The sequence below is a fragment of the Ascidiella aspersa genome, chromosome 8, assembly GCF_963924565.1.
Source record: "Ascidiella aspersa chromosome 8, kaAscAspe10.2, whole genome shotgun sequence".
Taxonomy (NCBI): domain Eukaryota; kingdom Metazoa; phylum Chordata; class Ascidiacea; order Phlebobranchia; family Ascidiidae; genus Ascidiella; species Ascidiella aspersa.
In genome coordinates, this window is record NC_139454.1 from 2,264,576 (window position 1) to 2,286,866 (window position 22,291).

The window sequence follows — 22,291 nt, forward strand, 5'->3', positions numbered from 1 at the left end:
TTTTGCAAATGACTTGACTTTGACTTAAGGTATTTTGCAAATAAATTGACTTAAACTTAAGGTATTTTGCAAATGACTTGACTGGGACCTAAGGCATTTCAAAAAAAGTTCACAACAATTATAGAACAAAAAACACCGGAACCCACCTTGGAACTTGTCGCTACATGAGAGGGTGTAAATGGAAGGGAGTGGGGGCGGCTTGTCGGTGAAACATACGCATCCTGGGGCTGAAGGGGGTGTAGGGGCTGTCTGCAAACCTGCGTGGGGTTAAAACAAATAACATTAATATTGTCCAGTTTTACATTGTGTATAAAGTGCCTTTGTATTTTAGTTGGGTTTGCCAAATTTTTATTTTCAAGGGTGCATTGAGAAGCAGACGCCTTCGGACTAAACTATACTAAAACGTTTTGCATTTATAGTTAAAATAGGCGACCAATCCAGTTCTGGGGCGGCTGGATCTGCCCCTGACACCAGCAACTACTTTTTCAAGAACGAGCGCATATAAGGAAGGGTTAGCTGGCGGCAATTATGTTTGAAGATGATCCAACACGAGTGTTTTGCATCATGTAATTACATTTTGTCAAAACCACTCCCTTTTTTGGCTACATTACGCACGAATCTGTAATGTAACTTGAAAATGAATTGAAAAGCCAAATATGTCGAGTAAATCAACATCATCTTGATTAAGACGTTTCGATACGAGCTTGTATCATCTTCAGTTCATGTGATAATGATACAAGTGTGTGTCAAAACGACCATTTTGACTTTGCAATTCTTTATCAAATCGTTTTTTAATAATAATTTGCGACAATCTGGCAAAAGTTCGAGAAACTTATACACAAAAATTAATGAAAACAATGTTTTTTATTAAAATATTTGTTAGTGATAGGGAAAGTCGATTTATCACATAATATGTTTTGACAAGCTAGCAAGAGGAATAGCCAAGGGTGTCCTACAAGTTTAATTTATTCTTTATTTTACATATACTAAAATCAAGATAAAAACGAAACGGTTGTTTTACTTAAAAATTAATTTACGAAAAAGGGGCGCGACTTATTTGCCCAGATCTGAACTAACTGCTGTCTTCAAGGGTTTGAATATCTTACCAATAGCAGTGGAGTTTAAAGGTCTAGCTTACCCATAGCTGGCTGGTAAAGGTTGGGCATAAGCGCTTCGTTTTCCGGGGAAATAATGTCGCACTGCTGCAGCAACACTCGCTCGGCGTTCGTGTACATAACCCCGCACTCATCCGACATGTACTGGCGCGGACTAGATGAGAGCTGCGTCTGGTCGTCGAAATCCATCCGGAAAGCGGCTTGGTGCGGAATAAAATAGTTGCTCTCATCCAGTATCATGTGTCCCTGGGCCATTTTGGCCTTCCCGGGTCTCTCACTGGCCTCCAGGGCCTCGGCCCACACCGCCTCGGGCCAACCTGTCCGGCCCTTTTTCTTCTCTAGGGGCTCGTCTGGTTTTCGGGCCGGTGGGCAGTCTCCCCTGACGCTGTTGTAAGATACTTGAGGGTCAGCTTCTAAAAGCTGAAAATAAATATAAGAGGTTATCATAAAGAAAAATCATCTAAATATTTGATGTTTTTTTACAATTACAATTTTGCTTCTTACACTTTTTCCTATTTTAGTAATTATTTTGGAGCATAATGGTTTGAGGTTGTAGTAAGAAGTACAATAACATCAAATCCCATACAGAAGTAGGCAGCATATTGTTAACTTTTCGAATAAATCTTAAGATAATGGCTGGAGGTTTTAGTTAGACATTCACATAACAAGAATATCAAAGCCCATACAGAAGTCGGTATCATTTTGAACGTTTCAAATTATCTTTACTCATTTTAAACATATTAAGAAGCCGTACGTTAACTGCCCTGGTTTAGATGTGTATTTCTCATTGCTTTCTTCTTTTCTGCCGTCTGTCTCAGCAGTAATTTTCACCAAGCTAACTAGATATTTAAAAAAATATGTTTTATGTTGCCTTGATTTTGTAATAATGAATTCAATTAAGGTCAACACAAAATTTATCTTCCGGCCGCGATCTTCAAACTTTACAGTTATCCGGACCTTTGTGAAATAATGACCCCTATAATTTAGTTGAAATACACGTGTGACCAATTTCGAGCAACACATTCTTATCGTTCGACTCCTAAAGGTCCTACACATCCTCTAAAGGTTTGATGTTGCTGGAGAAATCCTCCAGACAGAAAAATAAATATTGTTTTTTAATTTCATGTTGTGTAGTCCTGCTATATGAATAAGCCGGCGCTTCTTAACCGTGAAAAAAATATAAAACATAATATGCATCTCACTGATGATGGCATTAGAAATTGCCGAAACGTTTGAAAATAAAGCATGTTGCTTTTAACGTCTATTTGGGCCGTTATTTTCACCATTAAACTTATGAACAGATCCGTATATAGTGTTCCAAATAATATGTATCATATTTTATTTCTCGTTCGGCTTAACCAATTTATCCCACAGTTATTTAACGATAAATCAAGTGTGAGACCACTAAATGCAAACACGCCAGGATTTTAAAAGAAACATAACTAAATTAACCAGATCTCTCTAGGCTGGGTCGTGTGGCAATAGAATGCAGTAGCATCGAATACAATTTGCATAGGCTGTTTTAATTTGGGTTTTCCTGTATTGGTAGTTGTAATGGACTTGAGCAACTATTTTAAATAAGTTCACTTGACTTAAGTGTTTTGCGAAAATTATTTGTCTGTGCTAAAGATATTTGGACAAATAATAGTGTGTTTCCATTAATAATTTTTTATCAAATATTTGGAAATAAAACAAAAATGCTCGCTACATGTTGCGATAGTGTTATCTTATCCAAACTTCTTTATTGGACTAAAAATATTCTACAAATGACTTTACTTGGACTTCATTTTTAAATGACTTGTTTGCGACACAAGGAATTGGTGATGCACGTTGGTAGCAAAACGCAGACCATAAATTTAATAGTCGTTATCTGAGTGAGGGAAACAACAACATAACGATAAGAATATCAATGCTGTTTGTATGTTAAACCAAATGAAAAAGTTTCCTAAAGTGTTTCTACGAGCACTAAACATAGTATTTTGCTGTGCATTGTCTCCAAGCGCAAATGGTGACTTTGTGCAAAATGGCGTCCGAAAATATTACGCGAATAGGTTTCGAAATTTATCGGTGTTAACCTGCCTCCCAATTATCTTGGAATAAAGGTTGGAATTGGCTCGGAGGTCATAATAAGATTTAAAGTATATAAGCGAAACTCGTAGGCATATACAACATCTTTGTGCGTGTTTTTTAAAACGTTTTTATTAGTTTAAAAACACCCACGATTACAAATTTATTGGAAAGGTTCTTCCAATGATACTACCTCTGCTGTGGCGGCTTATTCAGTAAACAACGTCATACTAAAACTTTCAAAAAACTGCTTATTGTAGAGCATATTTTGAAATATTACAGTGGCAGGCCAACCGACGTATTCTTATTAACAAGACTGCTGTTTTTTGTTAAACTGGAATAATTTGTTTTACAAGGCCATTTATTCTCGGTCTAGGCCATTTACAAACCGTAGTTAATGCTTTTCAGCCCAAACCCAGTTTAAATGGGCACTTTTATATTTCCTCAAAATGAAAAAAAAATGCTTTGTGATATGCAGGCCTATATTTTAAGTGGCGATTTATACCATTACCACTACTGACAAACCATTTAATTGGCCACCATTTTAAGTTGTCTTTTGTCTTGGTTATCCTAATTTCCAATCTCAAACCAGTTCGACTGACCGATTTAACAAAAAAGTGACCAAAGACCACAAGTCAAATCTACCATTAGATTTTTTGTATATAAACGCAGCTTTTTATTATGTTAATAATATGTTGTTTCGTTTTGTAAATCGAATAAGATGTTACTTTGCAACAAAGGTAGCTTAACGTTTTGCTGTGAGATTTCTTTAGTTTCATATCTCAGTATTGCAAGCAGCAAGACTACTTAAAATGAGTCAAGTCCCAGACAAGGAATTGCAAAATAATTTTGGTCTAGGTTAAATCGTTTTTTTAACATTCGATTGTTCCTACAAGGCTTTGCAGTCGATACCATGTCATGTTATTCCCATCAAACTAACGAAATCAGTAAACGCCTTTCGAGCAATAATAATCCGTATGGCAAACTCCTATAGCAAAACAATTAGCAGAAAAACTGCTTCGCGCGTCAAGAAAGGGTTAAATAACCACCCAATTTAACCAATATTATTCATAAAACCCCTACGTATAAATTAAAAGTCATTACCTCATGTACACTATGCACGAATCTGTATAGTAGATTAATTGCTAAAATGCACATTTGTCAATAAAAAACCCAAATAACTTGTTTTCCAATACAAATATATTTAAGGTAAACGTTTAAGTTTAAGCCCAAAAATTTGCCCAAATGACATTAATAGGATCGTAAACAGCAGGTTTTCCAAGTCTACATGTAATATGACGACATCTATGAAAAACTTTATGTCCATCCTTGTCAACGAGAACCAAAATTATGTTTAGGAGTCTGCTTTAAAAAAGTTTAAGAACCACTGCCTTAGATCAACTGTTGTACCAGGTGTGTTTTTTCCATATATTGTACTACAAGTGTTGAGTGTCATTCTAGAACAGTGGTTCTCATCCGGGGTGCCGCGGCGCCCTGGTGTGCCATGATGCTCAAGGGTGCCGATAGGCAGTAACATTTTTATGAATTTTTATTTTTACTCGATTGGTAAGTTTCTTGATACAACTATTTGTGTACGATTAGAGACCATTATATTAAATAACATTTTCCTACATGTTTTAAGTTGATTGTTTGGTTCCAGTTCCATTTATAGTGACATTTCAGTAAAATACTCAACAAAAATTACAGTCGGTTGCCGAAAATTTAATTATTATTTTTGAGGGTGCCGTAAGCCATAACATGTTGGGAATAACTGAATTACAACTAACAGAGTAGCGGTAGGACTCGAGTCATGTCAAGTCATTAGTTGCACTTAAGTTGTTTCCTTAAGACTTAAGTCAGCACATCACTCTAGCCTAGTTGTCGCAACTCCTGTACGTAGAGCACTAAATTTCTCAGTAAAGCCTCGTCGTTCAAGCAGTAGGCGACTTCAAACGCCGAAAATCCAAACAACCCCCTTTTTCAGCAGCAACAACCGGCCAATTGCTCGGTCGCTGTGTTGATGTTGATTGTATACAAACAGCGCGTCTATTAACTGGGCGAGCCGCAAATTATGAGCTACTCGTTATACGCGGTGTGCGCCCATATAATAAGGAATAGTTACTCTTGTATTTTTGCCTCCCTGCCTTACTTGAAGGTCTATGCCGCTTGCCATGCATTTCTCGCATTCCGTTTTGCGCCCCTAGTCAGCAATATTACGCCAATATGTGATTTTTTTATTGTTTTTTACCTTCAAACACTATTGGCTGAACCTTTTACTAATAACGTGTTTGTTAGCTCTAATAAACTTATATAAAATAAATAAGAAAAGACTATTGTGACGTAAATAATAGACATTGTTTAACAAGAACGTTAACACAATGACTGGTTTAATACTCATCAGTTTGCTTCAAAAACCCTGCATTTTCGACAGAATCAGCACACTCACCTGATTGTTCCTCGCGTACTTTTCCTTTCCTCTTAGCATCTGCATCTCGGCGTGGAACTCCTTAGCTCCGCTCCTCCCATCCGCTCCTCCTGAAGAGGAAACGGAGGATCCCTGGAGCAGCTCTGAGAGGTAAGCTATGTAGGAGGAAGCTAGCCGGAGCGTTTTAATCTTTGATAACTTTGTGTCCGATGGGACATTAGGTATACAGCGACGTAGCTCGGAGAAGGCTCGGTTAATGCACTCGGTACGTTTTTTCTCTTTTTGTCGCACGTTCTTGTTCTCAGCTTGCTGTTGCTGTTGCGCCGCCATTTTGACTGGATCTGCTTACTTTTTCATTGCTGCCCCTTTTAGTGAATCGATTGGTGTTTCTGGTTGGCGAGCTTTCGCGTTTTGCCTGCGGCGAGAGAGGGGCGCTTGTTGCAAGAGAAAAGCAAATCCCCTTTTTCGTCGCATCGAAACGGAGAGAGACCATCGTGGCTCTCTCCAAAACTGACTGGCCGCTTGGCTACAAACCAGGGGTAGCCAAGACGTCGATCGCGTCGAATATGTGTTACGTCATAGCAACATTAAAATGACCATTTGTTGTCTGGACAAGCCTAATAAAGCGTTCTTTGACGTAACAAATTTGACCACATTTGGCTTAGCTTCAACCAATTAGCCTACTTATTTTATTCTTGAACTTTCTGTATGTTACACGCATTCCATATATAAGATTTTATTAGTAATATTTTCTTTTGGTGAAAAATAATGAATTATGTCAAGTCATTGACATTATAATTTCAATACAGTTATAGGCTGACCTTGATCATGAATGTGCCCAGTATACAGGGTGTAATAGCGTATCCAGTCCTGTGGCCGTGTCATATGCAACCAGCCAGTGTTGTAAACAAGTCCCAGTTAAGTCATTTATAAAATAACTTAAGTCCAAGGCAAGTACTTTTGAATAAATAACAAGTCAAGTCCCAGTTCAAGTCACCGGTTGCCCACGTCAAGTCTCAGTCAAGTCATTATGAGAGCAAGTCAAATTCAAGTTACGCCCTTGTCATAAAAATAAAACGTTAAGCTAGAATGTTTAAACTAGTACTATTATAAGCAATAACTGAACTAAAAGAAAATGCAAGATATAACAGGCGATTTGTTTTATGTGTAAACATTTGAAAAAAATAGCTCAATTCTATAAAATAGAAAATACTTAGAAAAACATTTCATTTCAAGTCAAGTCATTTGTCCAAAATACTTTCATTTGTCCAGAAGACTTAAGCCAAGTCACGGCATTTGAAACAGTGAGTCATTGACTTAAGTCATTACAACACTGCTAGCAGCCCTGTAGTACAAGTCCAAGCAGGCCATTGAGGAGCCATGGAGAATAAGTGTATTGCTCCATATAATGACGTCTGGCGTAAACAAGACTCGCTTGTGTGGGAGGCCTTCTCCTCAGATGTTTGTTGTCATTTCGTTCTTGCCGCAGAAACAAGGCTGTAACAACACGAGGGTGGTTTCGCTTAGAATCGGCGTTTTTGCTTGCAATTTATAGTAACTTTTAGTAGTTTAAGCAAGTTTGTGGATCTTTTTGTAGAATCGGGCATATTAAAATGCAAAACTGCTGCTGCAAATCATTTAATCATGATCCTGTTGTTATACTACCTTTTAAAAAACATAGAAAGTGGTCTAATCTCATAAAAAAAATGTGGGGTAAGGGAGAATCGGAACTTTTTGGCAGATGCGAGTAAATTAACCAAAAACTTTGCAATTTGTCCGATCCTCTTTTGATTTATTATTTCGTCTTTGGCAATCGCTTATTTTCCTCTGACAAATCGCGTAATGGTCTCTCGATTGTGTATATGCAGTTTAACAGCAATATCTTACTTTGTGAAATAATAGAAACACCAGTATTTTCAACTAGTTTGCAAACTGAGAAATCGAATATAGATTACATCGGTATAGTGTAACAAAATGATTAAAAGAAAGGCTCCATTTTCACAGATCTTTTTAACTGATTGGGATGTTTTTGTTTTTTTCATAATAAAATGAACACTTAACAAAGTTTTACATTAAAACTCTTTAAAGTGGTTTCAAATCGAGGTAGAGACCACTTAATATCAACAGTGCTTAATTTATACGCTTAAGTGCCTTGGCAAAAAAATAGCTTTTAAAAATAAGCTTTCCATTTCTTGTATGGCTTAATGGCATCATAAACGCTGAATGAATTCGCTGCAATTTTAATTTACATTTAAACTAGCCCGTCTGCCTTTAGTTTAGTGGTCTCCAACCTTTTTATTACTTGACCCCAATTGAAATAAACTGAAATGGACGTTTACATGCGACCCCAGTTTTGGTAAGTAATTCTTGAACTGAATAGCACACGCGATTGATTTATGCTTAGATTATACCCAAGTCCAGAGAACTGTGGCTGCTCAAGTGCCCCAGAATGTCAAGTTTAAATCAACACTTGGATTTAAATTTAAGAATAAAACACAACATTTTTTAAATTTGTTCGACATTTTTAACTCGCTTAACCTTTGAACCACGAGCGCAATGAAATAAAACTGAAATAATTGGACAATTCATGAATTGGTGAGTAATGGCGACCCCATAAAAGGTCTAGGCTACCCACATGGGGTCGCGAACCATAGGTTGTAGACCACTGCTTTAATTAACATTACAGTTATGTTGAAAATAAACAGTAAACATGTTAGATAGTGAAACATCGCCGCCTTCCGGTAATAGATACAATTTACCTGAAGATATTCAATCTACTGTTGCCAACAGTTCCGAGGGCTGCCGAAATTGAAACAAGTGCCTTTTGTGGTGCGCCCGTGTAAATCTAAAAACTATCTGTTGATGTTGGTCTTTTCAGCCTTTTCCAGCGACCCGGGGCTTTTGTTTTGTCGCGCGGCGAAAGAATGGAAAATCAGATCGAATATCAAGCCCAACACATTTCAGTGAATTGAGATGCTTTGCCAGAATTCTCAGTTGCTAATCATCGTACCGCGGTGACAGTGTATAAACTGCTGGTATTTGTTGCTGTTCAGTTATGTCGGGGTTTTCTACAGTTCAGGATGATAGCAGTGCTGCTGTGGGCTTCACCAAGGGTTCGTTTGGACACCGCATGTCAAAGAAAGTGGCAGAGCTGACACAGGTAGGCTAATGTGCTTTTCTGCTATTTCTAACGTTGTTAAGATACGACCATTCTAACCTACTTTTATAGGGAATCCCTAAAATAAACTCATATTTGTCACTGAAAGTTTATATAAGTAATTCCTAGAAAAGTTCGATATCCCGTGTTACCAAGTAAAACTCGACGAAAATTTACTTTTTTGAAATACTTATTTTTACAAGTGAGTGAATGAATAAATGCATGTTCATTCATGCATTACAATGCAGGACCATATGGGGTTTCCCCTATTTGATTTATATGTTGAATAACAGGAAAATATCTGACAAATGTACGGCAAGTTAAGGCAATTGAAAATATTTCCAAAGCAGGATAAGGGTTACGTAATGCTTACTGCCGCTATTTATTTAGGTTAGGGTGCGGGTTAGCATTTGGGTTGGGGTGGGCCGAATATTATTATATTTATTCTACTATAACTAGGTCAATAGATGTCTAAAAAAATATTTTTTATCGTTACGAGTATCTGCGTTACGCAATACCTTATCCTGTCTTGGACTTAACATTTAGTCAAAAGTATTTTTTTTAAACATAAGTTTTAAACCACCTTGTTGCTATTCCAAGTTTTGCAATAAAATATGAGACGAAAAAGCATTTTGAAATTGAAAGCCAAGGCTGGAAAATAACCTTAAAAGCTGTTGTTTTAAATCATAAATTTCTGACAGTTTTAAATGTATGGGCTGTGCTATAGTTAATTTGCCAGTCTAATCCATACAATGTTACTTTTATTACCGTGCAGGTTGTTCACATGCTCTTCACGAAAAATCATGAGCGTGAAGTTGAAATTGATGAAATGAAAGAATTGTTTGCGGAGCAGGCTAATCAGCTGTTTAAGGTGTGTGCTTTTGGCCAACAAGCGCAATGCCATAAATTGAGCTTTGTTTTATTTATTGGGCCGACATTCAATGGTTTTCAACTCTTTTTTACAAATTATATCAAAAAATTGACAAGCAATTCAATCTTAAGTCTTTGCATAGCTATAAATTGCCCTTGAAAAGTTTGTGAACATCATAGAATTTTATTTATAAAAATTGTGGGGCGACCCTGTTACAACCTTGCTAAACAATTTTCCTGCAAAGGTGACAAGGTCACATTTGGAGAAGCTCGAGTACCAAGTCCGTGAGGTGGAAAGGCAAAAGAACCGGCAGATTGACCACGCCGCCGACAGCACGTCACAACTCCTGAGAGACACACAGGATAAACTGGAACAATATCGACAGGATTTCCTCGAAGAAAAAGCGGAAACAAATCGGCTAAGACATCAACTTATCCAGGTAAGAAATTGAATTTTTAAGGAAGACAACTGATGTTGTTGATGTTAAATTTGTGGAAAGTTATTAAATGGTTTGACTTATCCAGGGAAAGAAATGTTATAAGAATTATTTTAGGACAGCACATTATGTTTGCTTACATTGTGGTTGTAAATTTGTGGCAAGGTGTTAACTGTTTAAAATATAACTTTAATATTGTTAGAAGGCTATAAAACATGCTTTTGTATGCAATCTGTGTTTATTTTCATAGCATTAGCACTTAACTTCCAAATAAATCAAACAGTGCTCTCTACACCTTTTAAAGGCTTACCGAAATCATTCAGCCTAATTTGTTGGAAAAACAACTAGCCTGTGGTTTAAACTCACGACCTGCGATCACATCAAGACTGTCACCCTTCTAATTGAGCTATACAGGAGCAAGTCGAGAAACAACCATGACACTATTATCTGTATGTACATACAACCTCAAATAATGGGGATTACAGCCCGTGTTTGCATTACCTTTCTGTTGTCTTTTTTCTCGGACAAAATTAAAGCTGTGACTTATGAGATATTTTATACTTCAAGGCCAACAAGGAAATCAGTCAACTCAAATCGGTAAAATCCAACGCACTAGACAGCTTAGAAGGATTAACACGGAAATTGGAACAAGCTTTGTCCAATGCAAGCGAACAGCAGAAAATCTGTCGATTGACCAAAGAAAAATTAAAGGTAAGAATAAACAGCAAAATACTCTAGCAAAGCTAGCAATTCAGGTCAAACACATTAACCAGATCTTAAAAGATATATATATATATTTCGCCAACTAAGGCATCGTTAGTACATCTGAATAAAAACAAACCCAACAGTATAAGAAAGAGTCAAAAACAATAAAGATTAAATAAAACAGAGTAAAATAACTAAAATATAAAATATAAAAGCTTTCAAATAGTAATGACATCCAATGTGTACAACCCCTGTACAGAAACAATAAGAACGGAAGGTAAGAATAAAGTCACACTACTGGTCATTTTCTATTTGAATAACTTGCCTTCTGTGTGTATTAAGGGTTCCATCTACAGGCAAACGTTTTGTTTTAAGGCTTATTTAGCTGGGTAAATAGTTTTTAATTTAATGACAAAGAATTGATTGCACATATTATGAATTGGGTAACAGATGCCTTGACTTGTTATTTATTGAAAAAAAACTTCACCTTGACTAAAGTTTACAAAAACAACTTGACTGGGAATTAAGTCATTCCAAAATGACTTGTTCACACAACTGCCTTACAAAGTCATTAGTGTACACAAGCCTCTACACGACTGTTGAGGACTTCACTTTCGAAACCACAAACTCAAATTTTCTGAACTCAAATTGGAAGACAAACACAAGTTTTTGAGAAAAATGATTGCCTACTTTTTTATTCATGCCCAAATTGCCGAATGCTTTGATTAAGGCTGATTTAACATTTAAATTGTGTTCCAATTAAAGCACAAAGGATTGCCATTAAGTATGCTAGTTTTGTGGTCTGTCTTATTAGTAGTTCATTTTTTTTTATATATAATTGAATATGTATAAAAAAAGGTTGCACCCCTTTAATATACCATTACCATGTCTTTACAATTATTTCAGACGAGTGACCAGACGATAAATGAACTGAGAAATCAAATGTTTTTACTGGAAGAAGAATTGCGTGAAAAGCGTGAAGAGCTGCTAAAAGCCAACAAGGTGAGTGGTTATCGATGACAAACAAAACCTGAAACTTTGCGAAACCAAAAAAACAGAAAATGGAATGTTTATTAATTAAAATTAGTTTTTTAAGTTTGCTGAGATTTTTCTCTGGTAATTAATTTATGAACTGGTCGGAATAAATAAATTCTCTACCCCAGGGGTTCTTAAACTAAACAAATTTTAGGGGGTACATGAAGCCCTTGTTAAAGTTTAGTGTATATTTAAAAAGTAATTAGTTTTTGAAAACAAAGTTTTGAATTAACAATAAAACGTTTTTGCACTGAATGTATATTTAGACTCTATTGCGCTTTTACATTTTTTGGACTGGAAACAGCAGATTTTTTACATCAATTAAAAAAAAAAAAAAAAAATGAATTAAAAAAAAAAGAAGACTTTTGGAATCCATAGGGTTTTTTAAAGACTATTAATGCACAAATCAATTCAAAAACATTCAAAGTCTTAAAGTCAACCCTGAAAACGCTAACCATGTTATTGCAACAGTTAATCGTTTTTTCTGAATATTCTGAAAAGGCCCTGGAAGAAAGTTCTCGAAGCCTTGATGACGTGGTGAAGTCGCACAAGAAAGAAAGGAGCGAACAAGCTTCGAGACTCGACAACAACCGGAGCGTGACTGACTACAGAAGGACTCGGGGGGAAGTCCCCGACGTGGAAGGTTGTGAACTACACGAGGTAAAATGGTGATTGGCCGAAAAGGCTATTTGTTTTAAATAAGCCTGAAACAGACAGAATTTTACAACTGGATGTCTTTGCATGTTTAGTCTCTCAGTCGAAACCAAGAATTTAAATTAATACACGTTGGTCGGTCGAAATAGTATAGGATATTTCTAAGACATATAAAAATTGGCACTGAAATTTTTACCATTCACATTCTTATGGAAATAAATTTCGGTTTAGAAGAACTGTTTTTTCGAATTTACCAATTTTATAAGTTTAACGTTTTAATTTTATGTGAATGACTTGACTTGAAGTTGACTTTCTCTTATTATGACTTGGGCAACTGATGACTTGAACTGGGACTTAACTTGTTATTCACTTTGAAGCTATTTTTAATGACTTAATTGTGACTGAAATCATTTTAAGCTGACTTGTTTACAACATAGCGTCAAACGAAATTGCTAAAATTAAAACTTACAAATTAATCCTATAAAAAATGCTGTTCATATTCCAGCTGGAAATCGAGCGCTTGCGTCGTGAGATCGATTGGCTCAAACTGGAACTGAACAACAGAGAAGGAAACTTTAACCGGGTTTTCGCCAAATTCCAGCCCGTGCTCGTTTCACCAGAAAAACACCAACATCATCATCAACAGCAGAGGTACAGAGAAAACGACAGCAAACTACTCATGGTGTCCCCCTCCCCTGGAAGGCTAGGGGGTCGGCCTCATGGAACCAGCTTGCCCCATATTCAGCACCCCGGCGCCGAGCAGGACTCTGGCCTGATGCTGAACTGCGCCCCCGCTCTCTACGGGAATTCCCCGTCACCCAGTCGCATGACCCACCTGGGCAAGTCGTCGACGGACAAAGGCGCAAAGCAGCTCTCACCCAAAGTGCGACTGATTTTCACGAAGCAGTGAAACGAGGCTGTTTTTTTGTTCTTTTTTAATGGTTCCTGCCGTCGTCTATAAACTAGCAAAACGAACTGCAAAGTTCTACTAATATTACACCTAAAACCATTACAGACTCACCAAATCTGTCGATCAATTATGCAAGCAAGGCTGGCTAGAAAACAACTAGTCTGTGCTGAGGTTCGAACTATAGACCATCGGGACTGTCGTCTACCAACTGAGTTATGCAGGCTCAGAGGGGGGCAAGTCGAGAAACAACCATGATTCGGTCAGTCTTAGATGGCTTTCGGTGTACAATGATACTGAATCCGTAATCGTTGGTCAAAAAGCGGCTTCAGAAGAGCTACATCAGCAGTTGCTGAACACGTATGTGTGATTATCTTTCATTGGGCGAACTAATATATGTTTTCCAACAAAAATATGGCAACACAAAGCCGCTTTCTTGCACAATCTCGCGCCCCACCTAACGACTATTGCTATAAGTCATCTATAGTGGATTGCTCTGAATAAATTGACATTTTTTCGGTAGCCTCAGCCTCAGTTTAAAGACACATGACTCATCTTAAAAATGCTAGTATTTACCTAAAAAAAAGTGTTCTTATACCTTGCGTTTAATGGTGGGGTTTATTTGCTATTTTATTGTAATAAATTTATTTTTTTTTAATTATTTTTCTTAAAACTGCTTTGCTTTGTAAAGTGACTTTACACTTTATGCGTTATCACTGTGTGACGTCATTTTTACTTAATGATGACGTCATTTTCTACTGTATCTTTGTTTGGTCGTAGACAATTGAGCCTGACCAGGGGTTGGAATTTATTTTTGACAGCGGGCCGAATGAGAAACAGAAAATGTCTTGGCGGGCCGTGACACAAGAGGAATTTCGAATATAAATAATACAATGTGTGGTCCTTATAAAAGAATCTTCAAATATCCTTATTTTGATATACTGGCAAGAGTAGGAATAGGTGACGATGCCTTACAAGTGTAAATTATAAATACCTCTTTTTTTCGGAAATTTGTTCCTCGCAATTTGATAACTATTTGACAATCTGAACTTAAGTCACTGTTTTCAAATGACTCGACTTGACTTAAGTCTTTTCAACATATGACTTGGGTTGAAATAAAGTATTTATTTTGGTATTTTATTTATAAAATTGAGCTATTTGTCCAAATTTTTCCGTTATTGTTCATATTTATGCGAGTTTAAAAATTCTAATAGTTTAACGTTTTATTTTTATGACAAGGACATGACTTGAAGTTGACTTGCTCTAATTATGACTTGAGTGGGACTTGACTTGCGCAACTGATGACTTGGACTGGGACTTGACTTGTTATTTATTCAAAAAGACTTGACTTGGACTTAAGTTATTTTACATATGACTTGTTTACAACACTGGTGATAAGGCCTCAAACTGTAAAATATAAAAGTGGAATAGCAAATGGTGGATATTTTCCAACCACGTATTGTGGGTGGATGAATCATATGACACCCATATAAGTCGATTGCTGAATATCCACCATATTTAGTTATGTAAATTGGTGGAGTGCAGTTGGACTCGGGACTCGACGAAATCGCACACTTGGCCGTAGTCCAGGGATTCCCAACCTTTTTACGATCTCGTACCACTTGGACCAGTGATTCTCAACCGCAGCTCTCAGAGGCGCGTGCGGCTCTGAACTGTACATTTTGCGGCTCTCACCAACGGAGTGTAAAATTAGTTAGCAGTAGCAGAATTGCAACAAAGGAAGTAAGAGAAATAAAAAATTAATGAATTGTATCAGCAATGATCCGAGTACGAAGTATTAATGTTACCGGGTGTTACGTGTTTATCAACACAGTAAACACCTAAATTTGTTAATTGCCATAAGCATATAATCTCAAAGTTCCACTATCATTAGGAGTTATTACGAATTGTTAAATAGGTTTTAAGACGGCGATAATTCTAAAGTGTTTTTGTATTTCGAAATTAATGTAGTTATTGTCTGTTCCTTTCTATCTTTTTCAGGTGTACATTACCACGACTTTATTTCGGTCATTTAGAGCATACAATGTTAATGTAGCCTGTGCGTGCGAGCGACATTCGCTTCCCGAAGCGATGGTCACTCGGGCGAGATAATTGGGCGCCCAGTCCCGCGTACTGTTTACTTAGAAAATTCCTGCTGGCTTAGTCTGCAGGTCTTTGAACGACTGATGGACTTTTTTGTGTTTCTAAATTACCAACTTGGCCAGAAATAGAATTGTTAGCGTGATGACTTTGCTACATTGTATTGCATTTTGTGCTATATATTTGAGAACGATTCGGTTCTAATATGCCAGTTTTGATTCGTGGTTATTGCAGTAAAATGTTATGATTTGACAATAATATTGTAAGTAGATTTGTGTAATGCCGATATTAACGCAAACTCTTGTTTGTGGTAGTTATTAACGCTCATCTTTTACACTTAACCCAATATATACTAAAGAGATACATTTGTGTTGTTTGATTATTCCTAAGGACAGAATAGAATTTATAATTACCCGGATAGAACTCACTTAGCGACTTTAGGTTTTGTTACTTATTAAACGAATATAGGATACTACCATAAGATATTCTCAACATAACTAAAAAGTCGCTACACCGGGTTACTTCCGTCCTGCTGTTTAAAATAATTTTGTGGTTTGTGTCGTCATAATATATTTAGTACTGCTCGACAAGCTATGATAATAAGAAATATCTATTTCAACAGTGTTAATTAGTTAGTCTAAGCTAGCGTAATGATATTTGGTGTTTTCTTGTTGCTTTCTTAATGTTTTTCAATTATATGCCTACTGTTGTTTTTTATGCGGCTCCTTGCAAAGCTTATAGGTTTGAAATGCGGCTCTAGCACTAAAAACGTTGAAAATCACTGGGACGCTCTGTAGTGTCATGCGTATAACTTCTTGCAGAACAACTAATTTGATCGAATCATATTTTTAGCTTAGAACTAGCATTATTTAACGCTATTTGTAGCTTAGGCTATAAAACAGTAGTTGATATCTATCAAGAGCAATTATTTGACATAATTAACGCCCACTGTTCCACAGCGTTGTACGCTTTACAAAGCAACTGTGCTGCTTGCCGACAATTGATATGTCACATGGCCTGTATTTTAAAGATCGTAATGTTTCGAAACAACAGGAATAGTTACGTAACAAGAAGAATGGGCTTCCGGAAAAATTATTTTATGTAAACAAAATGTAAAGTTATGAATCGAGGGTTTTGGGGAATAAAACGAAAGATACTCATGTACCACCTGAACAACGTTCGCGTACCACAGGTTGGGAACCCTTGCCGTAGTCGGACTCGAGTCGACAATCCTGTCAGGCGTCAGCTGCGAAATCACGGTGTACAATTGTTAACTTTAGGCAAAAAACAAACCAAGACCGTGAAATATGTGTGTTTAATTGTGGTAGAATCATACATAATTCGACTATCAGCAGCGCAGTTTTCAAGTTCCATGAACGGAACAAGCGCTAAATTACAAGCACGTCTTTCACCACGTGCAATACTAAACGAAGATCGTTTTTACCGGATGCCACGCAACATCTGCGCCGAGCTTTGTGCCAAGTCAGCTAAATTACAAGCTTTGGTTGAGGGGAAATAAGTCGTGTCCATTGCACACTTAGCACGTGGTCTTAGAGTATGCATAAAGAGAATAATTTTGCGTTAACTATCATTACTTACAAATTTATACTTTAATACGCGCACGACAGTCACCATTATACCTCCTTTTAAGAATCTGCTTCATTTAAACAAATGTCGATGTTACACCAACATCGGATATAAGCGCAGAGACCGAACAGCGAGAAACGTACTGCGTATAACTTGACGTTTTTTAGCGAGAAAAAAATAAATAAGGTTTGACTTAGCGTTGTCAATTGTCGAATACTTGCTAATCACTAATTAGTCAACCTAAGCCAGCACTTCTCAACCAGTGGGGGCCATAAGAACATTCGAGGTGGGCCACAGACCAATTTAAAAAGTTAGATTTAGTTTCATTTGTGTCATTATATTTAAAGGAATAATGGTTTGGGAGGAATTAAAAAGGAATGTAAATTTATTGCTCAGCCGCAAGTATCTCACTTATGCACGGTTGATTAAATAATCTGTTTTGAAATATGTTCTGCTGTGTTTTGTTCTAAACCTATTTTAAAGTTTTTTCTTTCATAAAAATTCTATTGGGCCACAGACTTTTTTTGCAAGGTAAATGGGCCACGAAAGAAAAAATGGTTGAGAACCACTAACCTAAACAAATAACGAAAGAGAAAAACTATCCAGCGTTTACGGTCGACCAAACTAAAGACGAAAAACGGCGTTTTCGCATTAGATTAAGACGCGTTACCCAATTACTTAAAAAGCACGCGCTTAGAACAGTTTGCTAAACCATCACAAAAACGAAGCAAAAGCGATAATATCACTTACAGAAATGGGAGGTAAGAACTCCCGTCCCCACTGGATACGCCACTGGGGGCAATGGATAGTGTATATTATTTTTAACCTTCATAAGTAATAACATATTACACTTACAAATAATACTAATAATCACATTTTGAAATTCCAAGGGGGGGCAAGTGCCCCCCCTTGTCCCCCCCCTGCGGGCGCCCATGGTTGTGACGTCGTCACACCAGCCTCCGTGAATTCATCAAATTGACAGCTTATTGCCTGTTCGTGTTATCGTCGATTCTCCGAGTTTCCTCTTTGTTTGCTGCGTCGCCGAACCGCACTGTCACAATATTTAATTACCGCCAGCTGTGGCTGCGCCCCACACGAATTATTTACGAATTGTTAACTATAGGGTTTTAGGATAGCGATTGTTCAGAAAATGTCTGTGCATTCCGAATTTGCTTTAACGATCAAAGTTTTCTGCATAAGTGAAGATTGATGTTTTTTTCTTGTGACGATTTACGTGATTGTGCGTTTTGATTTCGAACGTTTTCGAATCAGTCCCCCCCCCCTTTCCTCTTGGCTAAAATTTGTTTTTGTTTGATAAACCTTTAATACACATATCAAATGAGAGACACTTATTTCTATTTTTTCTAGAGTGACTTACCAACACAGTAAACATCTAAATTAGTTAACTGCTATAAGTCAATAATCTCAAGATTCTTATTATCATTAGGAATGTAGCAGCTTGCGCTGCCCCATATTGTTACCGACTTGAAACTCCGACCATCCAGATGAAGCAGGCTGGTCGGTTGTGACCAGGGGCGCCCGCAGAAAATTTTCCAGGGGGGGCAATCAGGGGTCCTGAATTTTCAACTTAGGGAATTCCCCTATTTTTCGCCTGATGTTAATGAATAATGACGTCATTAAAACAGTGAAAGTATGACGTCATAGAATGGTGATTACAAGACGTGATAGAAAAAACCCAGAAACACCAAATACGTCCAGCAAAAGCGAGCACGTGCGTCGTCGACAATCCTGTCAGGCGCCAGCTGCGAAATCACGGTGTACAATTGTTAACTTTAGGCAAAAAACAAACCAAGACCGTGAAATATGTGTGTTTAATTGTGGTAGAATCATACATAATTCGACTATCAGCAGCGCAGTTTTCAAGTTCGATGAACGGAACAAGCGCTAAATTACAAGCACGTCTTTCACCACGCGCAATACTAAACGAAGATCGTTTTTACCGGATGCCACGCAACATCTGCGCCGAGCTGTGTGCCAAGTCAGCTAAATTACAAGCTTTGGTTGAGGAGAAATAAGTCGTGTCCATTGCACACCATGTGGTCTTAGAGTATGCATAAACAGCATAATTTTGCGTTAACTATCATTACTTAAAAATTTATACTTTAATACGCGCACGACAGTCACCATTATACCTCCTTTTAAAAATCTTCTTCATTTAAACAAACGTCGATGTTACACCAACATCGGATATAAGCGCAGAGACCGAACAGCGAGAAACATACTGCGTATAACTTGACGTTTTTTAGCGAGAAAAAAAAATAAGGTTTGACTTAGCGTTGTCAATTGTCGAATACTTGCTAATCACTAATTAGTCAACCTAAACCAGCACTTCTCAACCAGTGGGGGCCATAAGAACATTCGAGGTGGGCCACAGACCAATTTAAAAAGCTAGATTTATAGTTTCATTTGTGTCATTATATTTAAAGGAATAATGGCTTGGGAGGAATTCAAAAGGAATGTAAATTTATTGTTCAGCAGCAAGTATCTCACTAATGCACGGTTGATTAAATAATCTGTTTTGAAATATGTTCTGCTGTGTTTTGTTCTAAACCTATTTTAAAGTTTTTTCTTTCATAAAAATTTTATTGGGCCACAGAATTTTTTTGCAAGGTAAATGGGCCACGAAAGAAAAATGGTTGAAAACCATTGACCTAAACAAAGAACGAAAGAGAAAAACTATCCAGCGTTTACGGTCGACCAAACTAAAGACGAAAAACGGCGTTTTCGCATTAGATTAAGACGCGTGACCCAATTACTTAAAAAGCACGCGCTTAGAACAGTTTGCTAAACCATCACAAAAACGAAGCAAAAGCGATAATATCACTTACAAAAATGGGTGGTAAGAACTCCCGTCCCCACTGGATACGCCACTGGGGGCAATGGATAGTGTATATTATTTTTAACCATCATAAGTAATAACATATTATTTTACCCTGCGGGCGCCCATGGTTGTTTATTACCCTGCGGGCGCCCATGGTTGTGACGTCGTCACACCATCCTCTGTGAATTCATCAAAATGACAACTTATTGCCTGATCGTGTTATCGTCGATTCTCCGAGTTTCCCCTTTGTTTGCTGCTTCGCCGAACCGCACTGTCACAATATTTAATTACCGCCAGCTGTGGCTGCGCCCCACAGGAATGATTTACGAATTGTTAACTATAGGGTTTTAGGATAGCGATTGTTCAGAAAATGTCTGTGCATTCCGAATTTGCTTTAACGATCAAAGTTTTCTGCATAAGTGAAGATTGATGGTTTTTTCTTGTGACGATTTACGTGATTGTGCGTTTTGATTTCGAACGTTTCGAATCAGTCTTAGGATAATGGTTGGAGGTTGTAGTAAGACGTAGTAAGAACGTCAAGGCCCATACAGAAGTAGGTATCATTATAAAAGCTCGAAAATAACGTTATTCATTGAAATAAATCGAAATGTGTGACAACAGGTATTTTTCAGAAAATCAAGACGACTAAAAGAAATTAAAATCTGTTAAAAATGCTGAAGTCGGCTGAAAAGATTCTTTCAAAACTCTCAGCACAAAAAGGAACCCAGGTATGCATCTAATCCAGTGGCCTGCAACATTTTTTTTTTGAACCGCACCCAAATTACCTATAAAATGAAATCAGCATTTACATGCGATCCCCCAGCTTGTTTTTCGAAATGTAGCCAAATTTTTAAACTTATTACAAGAGCGATTGAATATTACGATTAAGATATAAATAATTTCAGAGAACTGGGGGGTCCACTGAATCTACTTTGTATGCTGTTTAAGTTGTTTTGGTAAATCGGCTAAGCAAACTGAAAAATCAAAATTTGGGGGAAGGCAAAAAGTTTGAACTTTCTTTGTTTAGCTTTTGCCATTGTATGAACTGCCGTAACGAACACAAATAACGATGCTAGCAAACTGTTTTGACCAGCAACTGACTGAGTTTTAGCGCAATACTTAAAAAACAAAAATAATGCCATCCATATAGCTTTTAAACCTAATATTGCGTCTAAATGCAGAAACTATGCGAAAAATGGCTACAGATGCATACGAAGAGGAGTCAACACACTGTGGAAAAAAATAAGGTAAGAGTAGCTTTTATCACTGTTTAAAATTCCTATAGACTAAAATTGCCTGACTGGGCCTGTTTTCGCTCTAACAACTGGCAGTAAAAATTCCCATTTTAGTAATTTTCAAACATGGAACTTTTTTTTTGAAAGTTAAATTACAGTTTTGTTAACAAGTCATTTTGAAATGACTTAAGTCCCAGTCAAGTCATAATTGGAGCAAGTCAATTTCAAGTATATATATATATTCGAGTGCGCGTTACATTTACATCACAATAAAATGCACGCGTCACCATGCATTGCACTAGCACAGGGGTCGGCAACCTTTTTGTAGTCGCGGGCCAAAACCAAATTCAGAAAGGTCTCTGCGGGCCGCACAAAATGTTGACTAAGAATTATGTTATTAAAATGTTAAAACTACCGTGAATTAGGCGGACCTCGGATCTTTTTTGCGCCTAAAAACGTGTTTAATTACATTTAAGGAGGCAGTAATAAAGTATTGGCACAAAGCGCGAATAAAATACGTTTGTTTGGTTTAAAATCCGAGTCCACACATCGCCATCCATACAACTAATGAAAAGTGTAATAAAACTACTTTGAGGAAACGCAATAACAATAGTTAATCTAGTTGAGTGTTTGTCAACCTTTTAAAGTCCGGGCACACCTGGCGAGCGAAGCGAGCGCGATTTTATTTTGGTATAACGCCATTTCTTGCAAGTTTTCATTAGCCTACATTGCCGACAATAAAAAATAAAAAAATGCTAAAAAATAAATGTCCAATATTTGTGAATACGTTTTCCGTTTGTCCGCGACGCACTTGGCAGCCTTCCACGGCAGAACGGTAAAGAAGCGCTAATCTATATTTCAAAAGACAGCGTCAAAACGTAAACAAACCGAATGGAGAAGGATCATTCGCGCGAAGCGCGAAAATTTTTCGCACTTACCTAGTTAAAATAGTTAAAAAGTATTTGAAATGGAATCGTGTCTAGTTTGTCAAAGAGGCGGCGGGCCGGATGAACCCGCGGGCCGTAGGTTGCCGACCCCTGCACTAGCATGCATACAAGTCTGTAAAGTAGTGAGAGATGTTCTTCTCCTTCCACGGCCGCCAGCTCAGCTCACAGACGCGCTGTTGCAGAGATTATTAACTTGATCGCGACTTGC

General features: G+C 37.3%; 1 protein-coding gene across 1 annotated transcript; it reads left to right on the forward strand.

The window, feature by feature from the left end:
* The first annotated feature begins 8,662 nt into the window (after positions 1–8,662).
* LOC146134843 (uncharacterized) lies at positions 8,663–14,189 on the forward strand. The gene is made up of 7 exons (XM_083395681.1): positions 8,663–8,767; positions 9,540–9,635; positions 9,880–10,074; positions 10,639–10,782; positions 11,683–11,778; positions 12,313–12,471; positions 12,971–14,189. Exons 1-7 carry the CDS (start codon positions 8,663–8,665, stop codon positions 13,373–13,375), a joined length of 1,200 nt encoding a protein of 399 aa, XP_083251807.1. The 3' UTR covers positions 13,376–14,189.
* The last annotated feature ends 8,102 nt before the right edge of the window (positions 14,190–22,291 follow it).

What these genes read in the sequence shown, in the direction of transcription:
- LOC146134843 (XM_083395681.1), top strand. Translation starts at nt 8,663, where the DNA reads ATGTCGGGGTTTTCTACAGTTCAGGATGATAGCAGTGCTGCTGTGGGC. An exon ending in AGGCTAATCAGCTGTTTAAG is followed by an intron (nt 9,636 to 9,879) that starts GTGTGTGCTTTT and finishes TTTCCTGCAAAG; the next exon opens with GTGACAAGGTCACATTTGGA. An exon ending in AAGGTTGTGAACTACACGAG is followed by an intron (nt 12,472 to 12,970) that starts GTAAAATGGTGA and finishes TTCATATTCCAG; the next exon opens with CTGGAAATCGAGCGCTTGCG.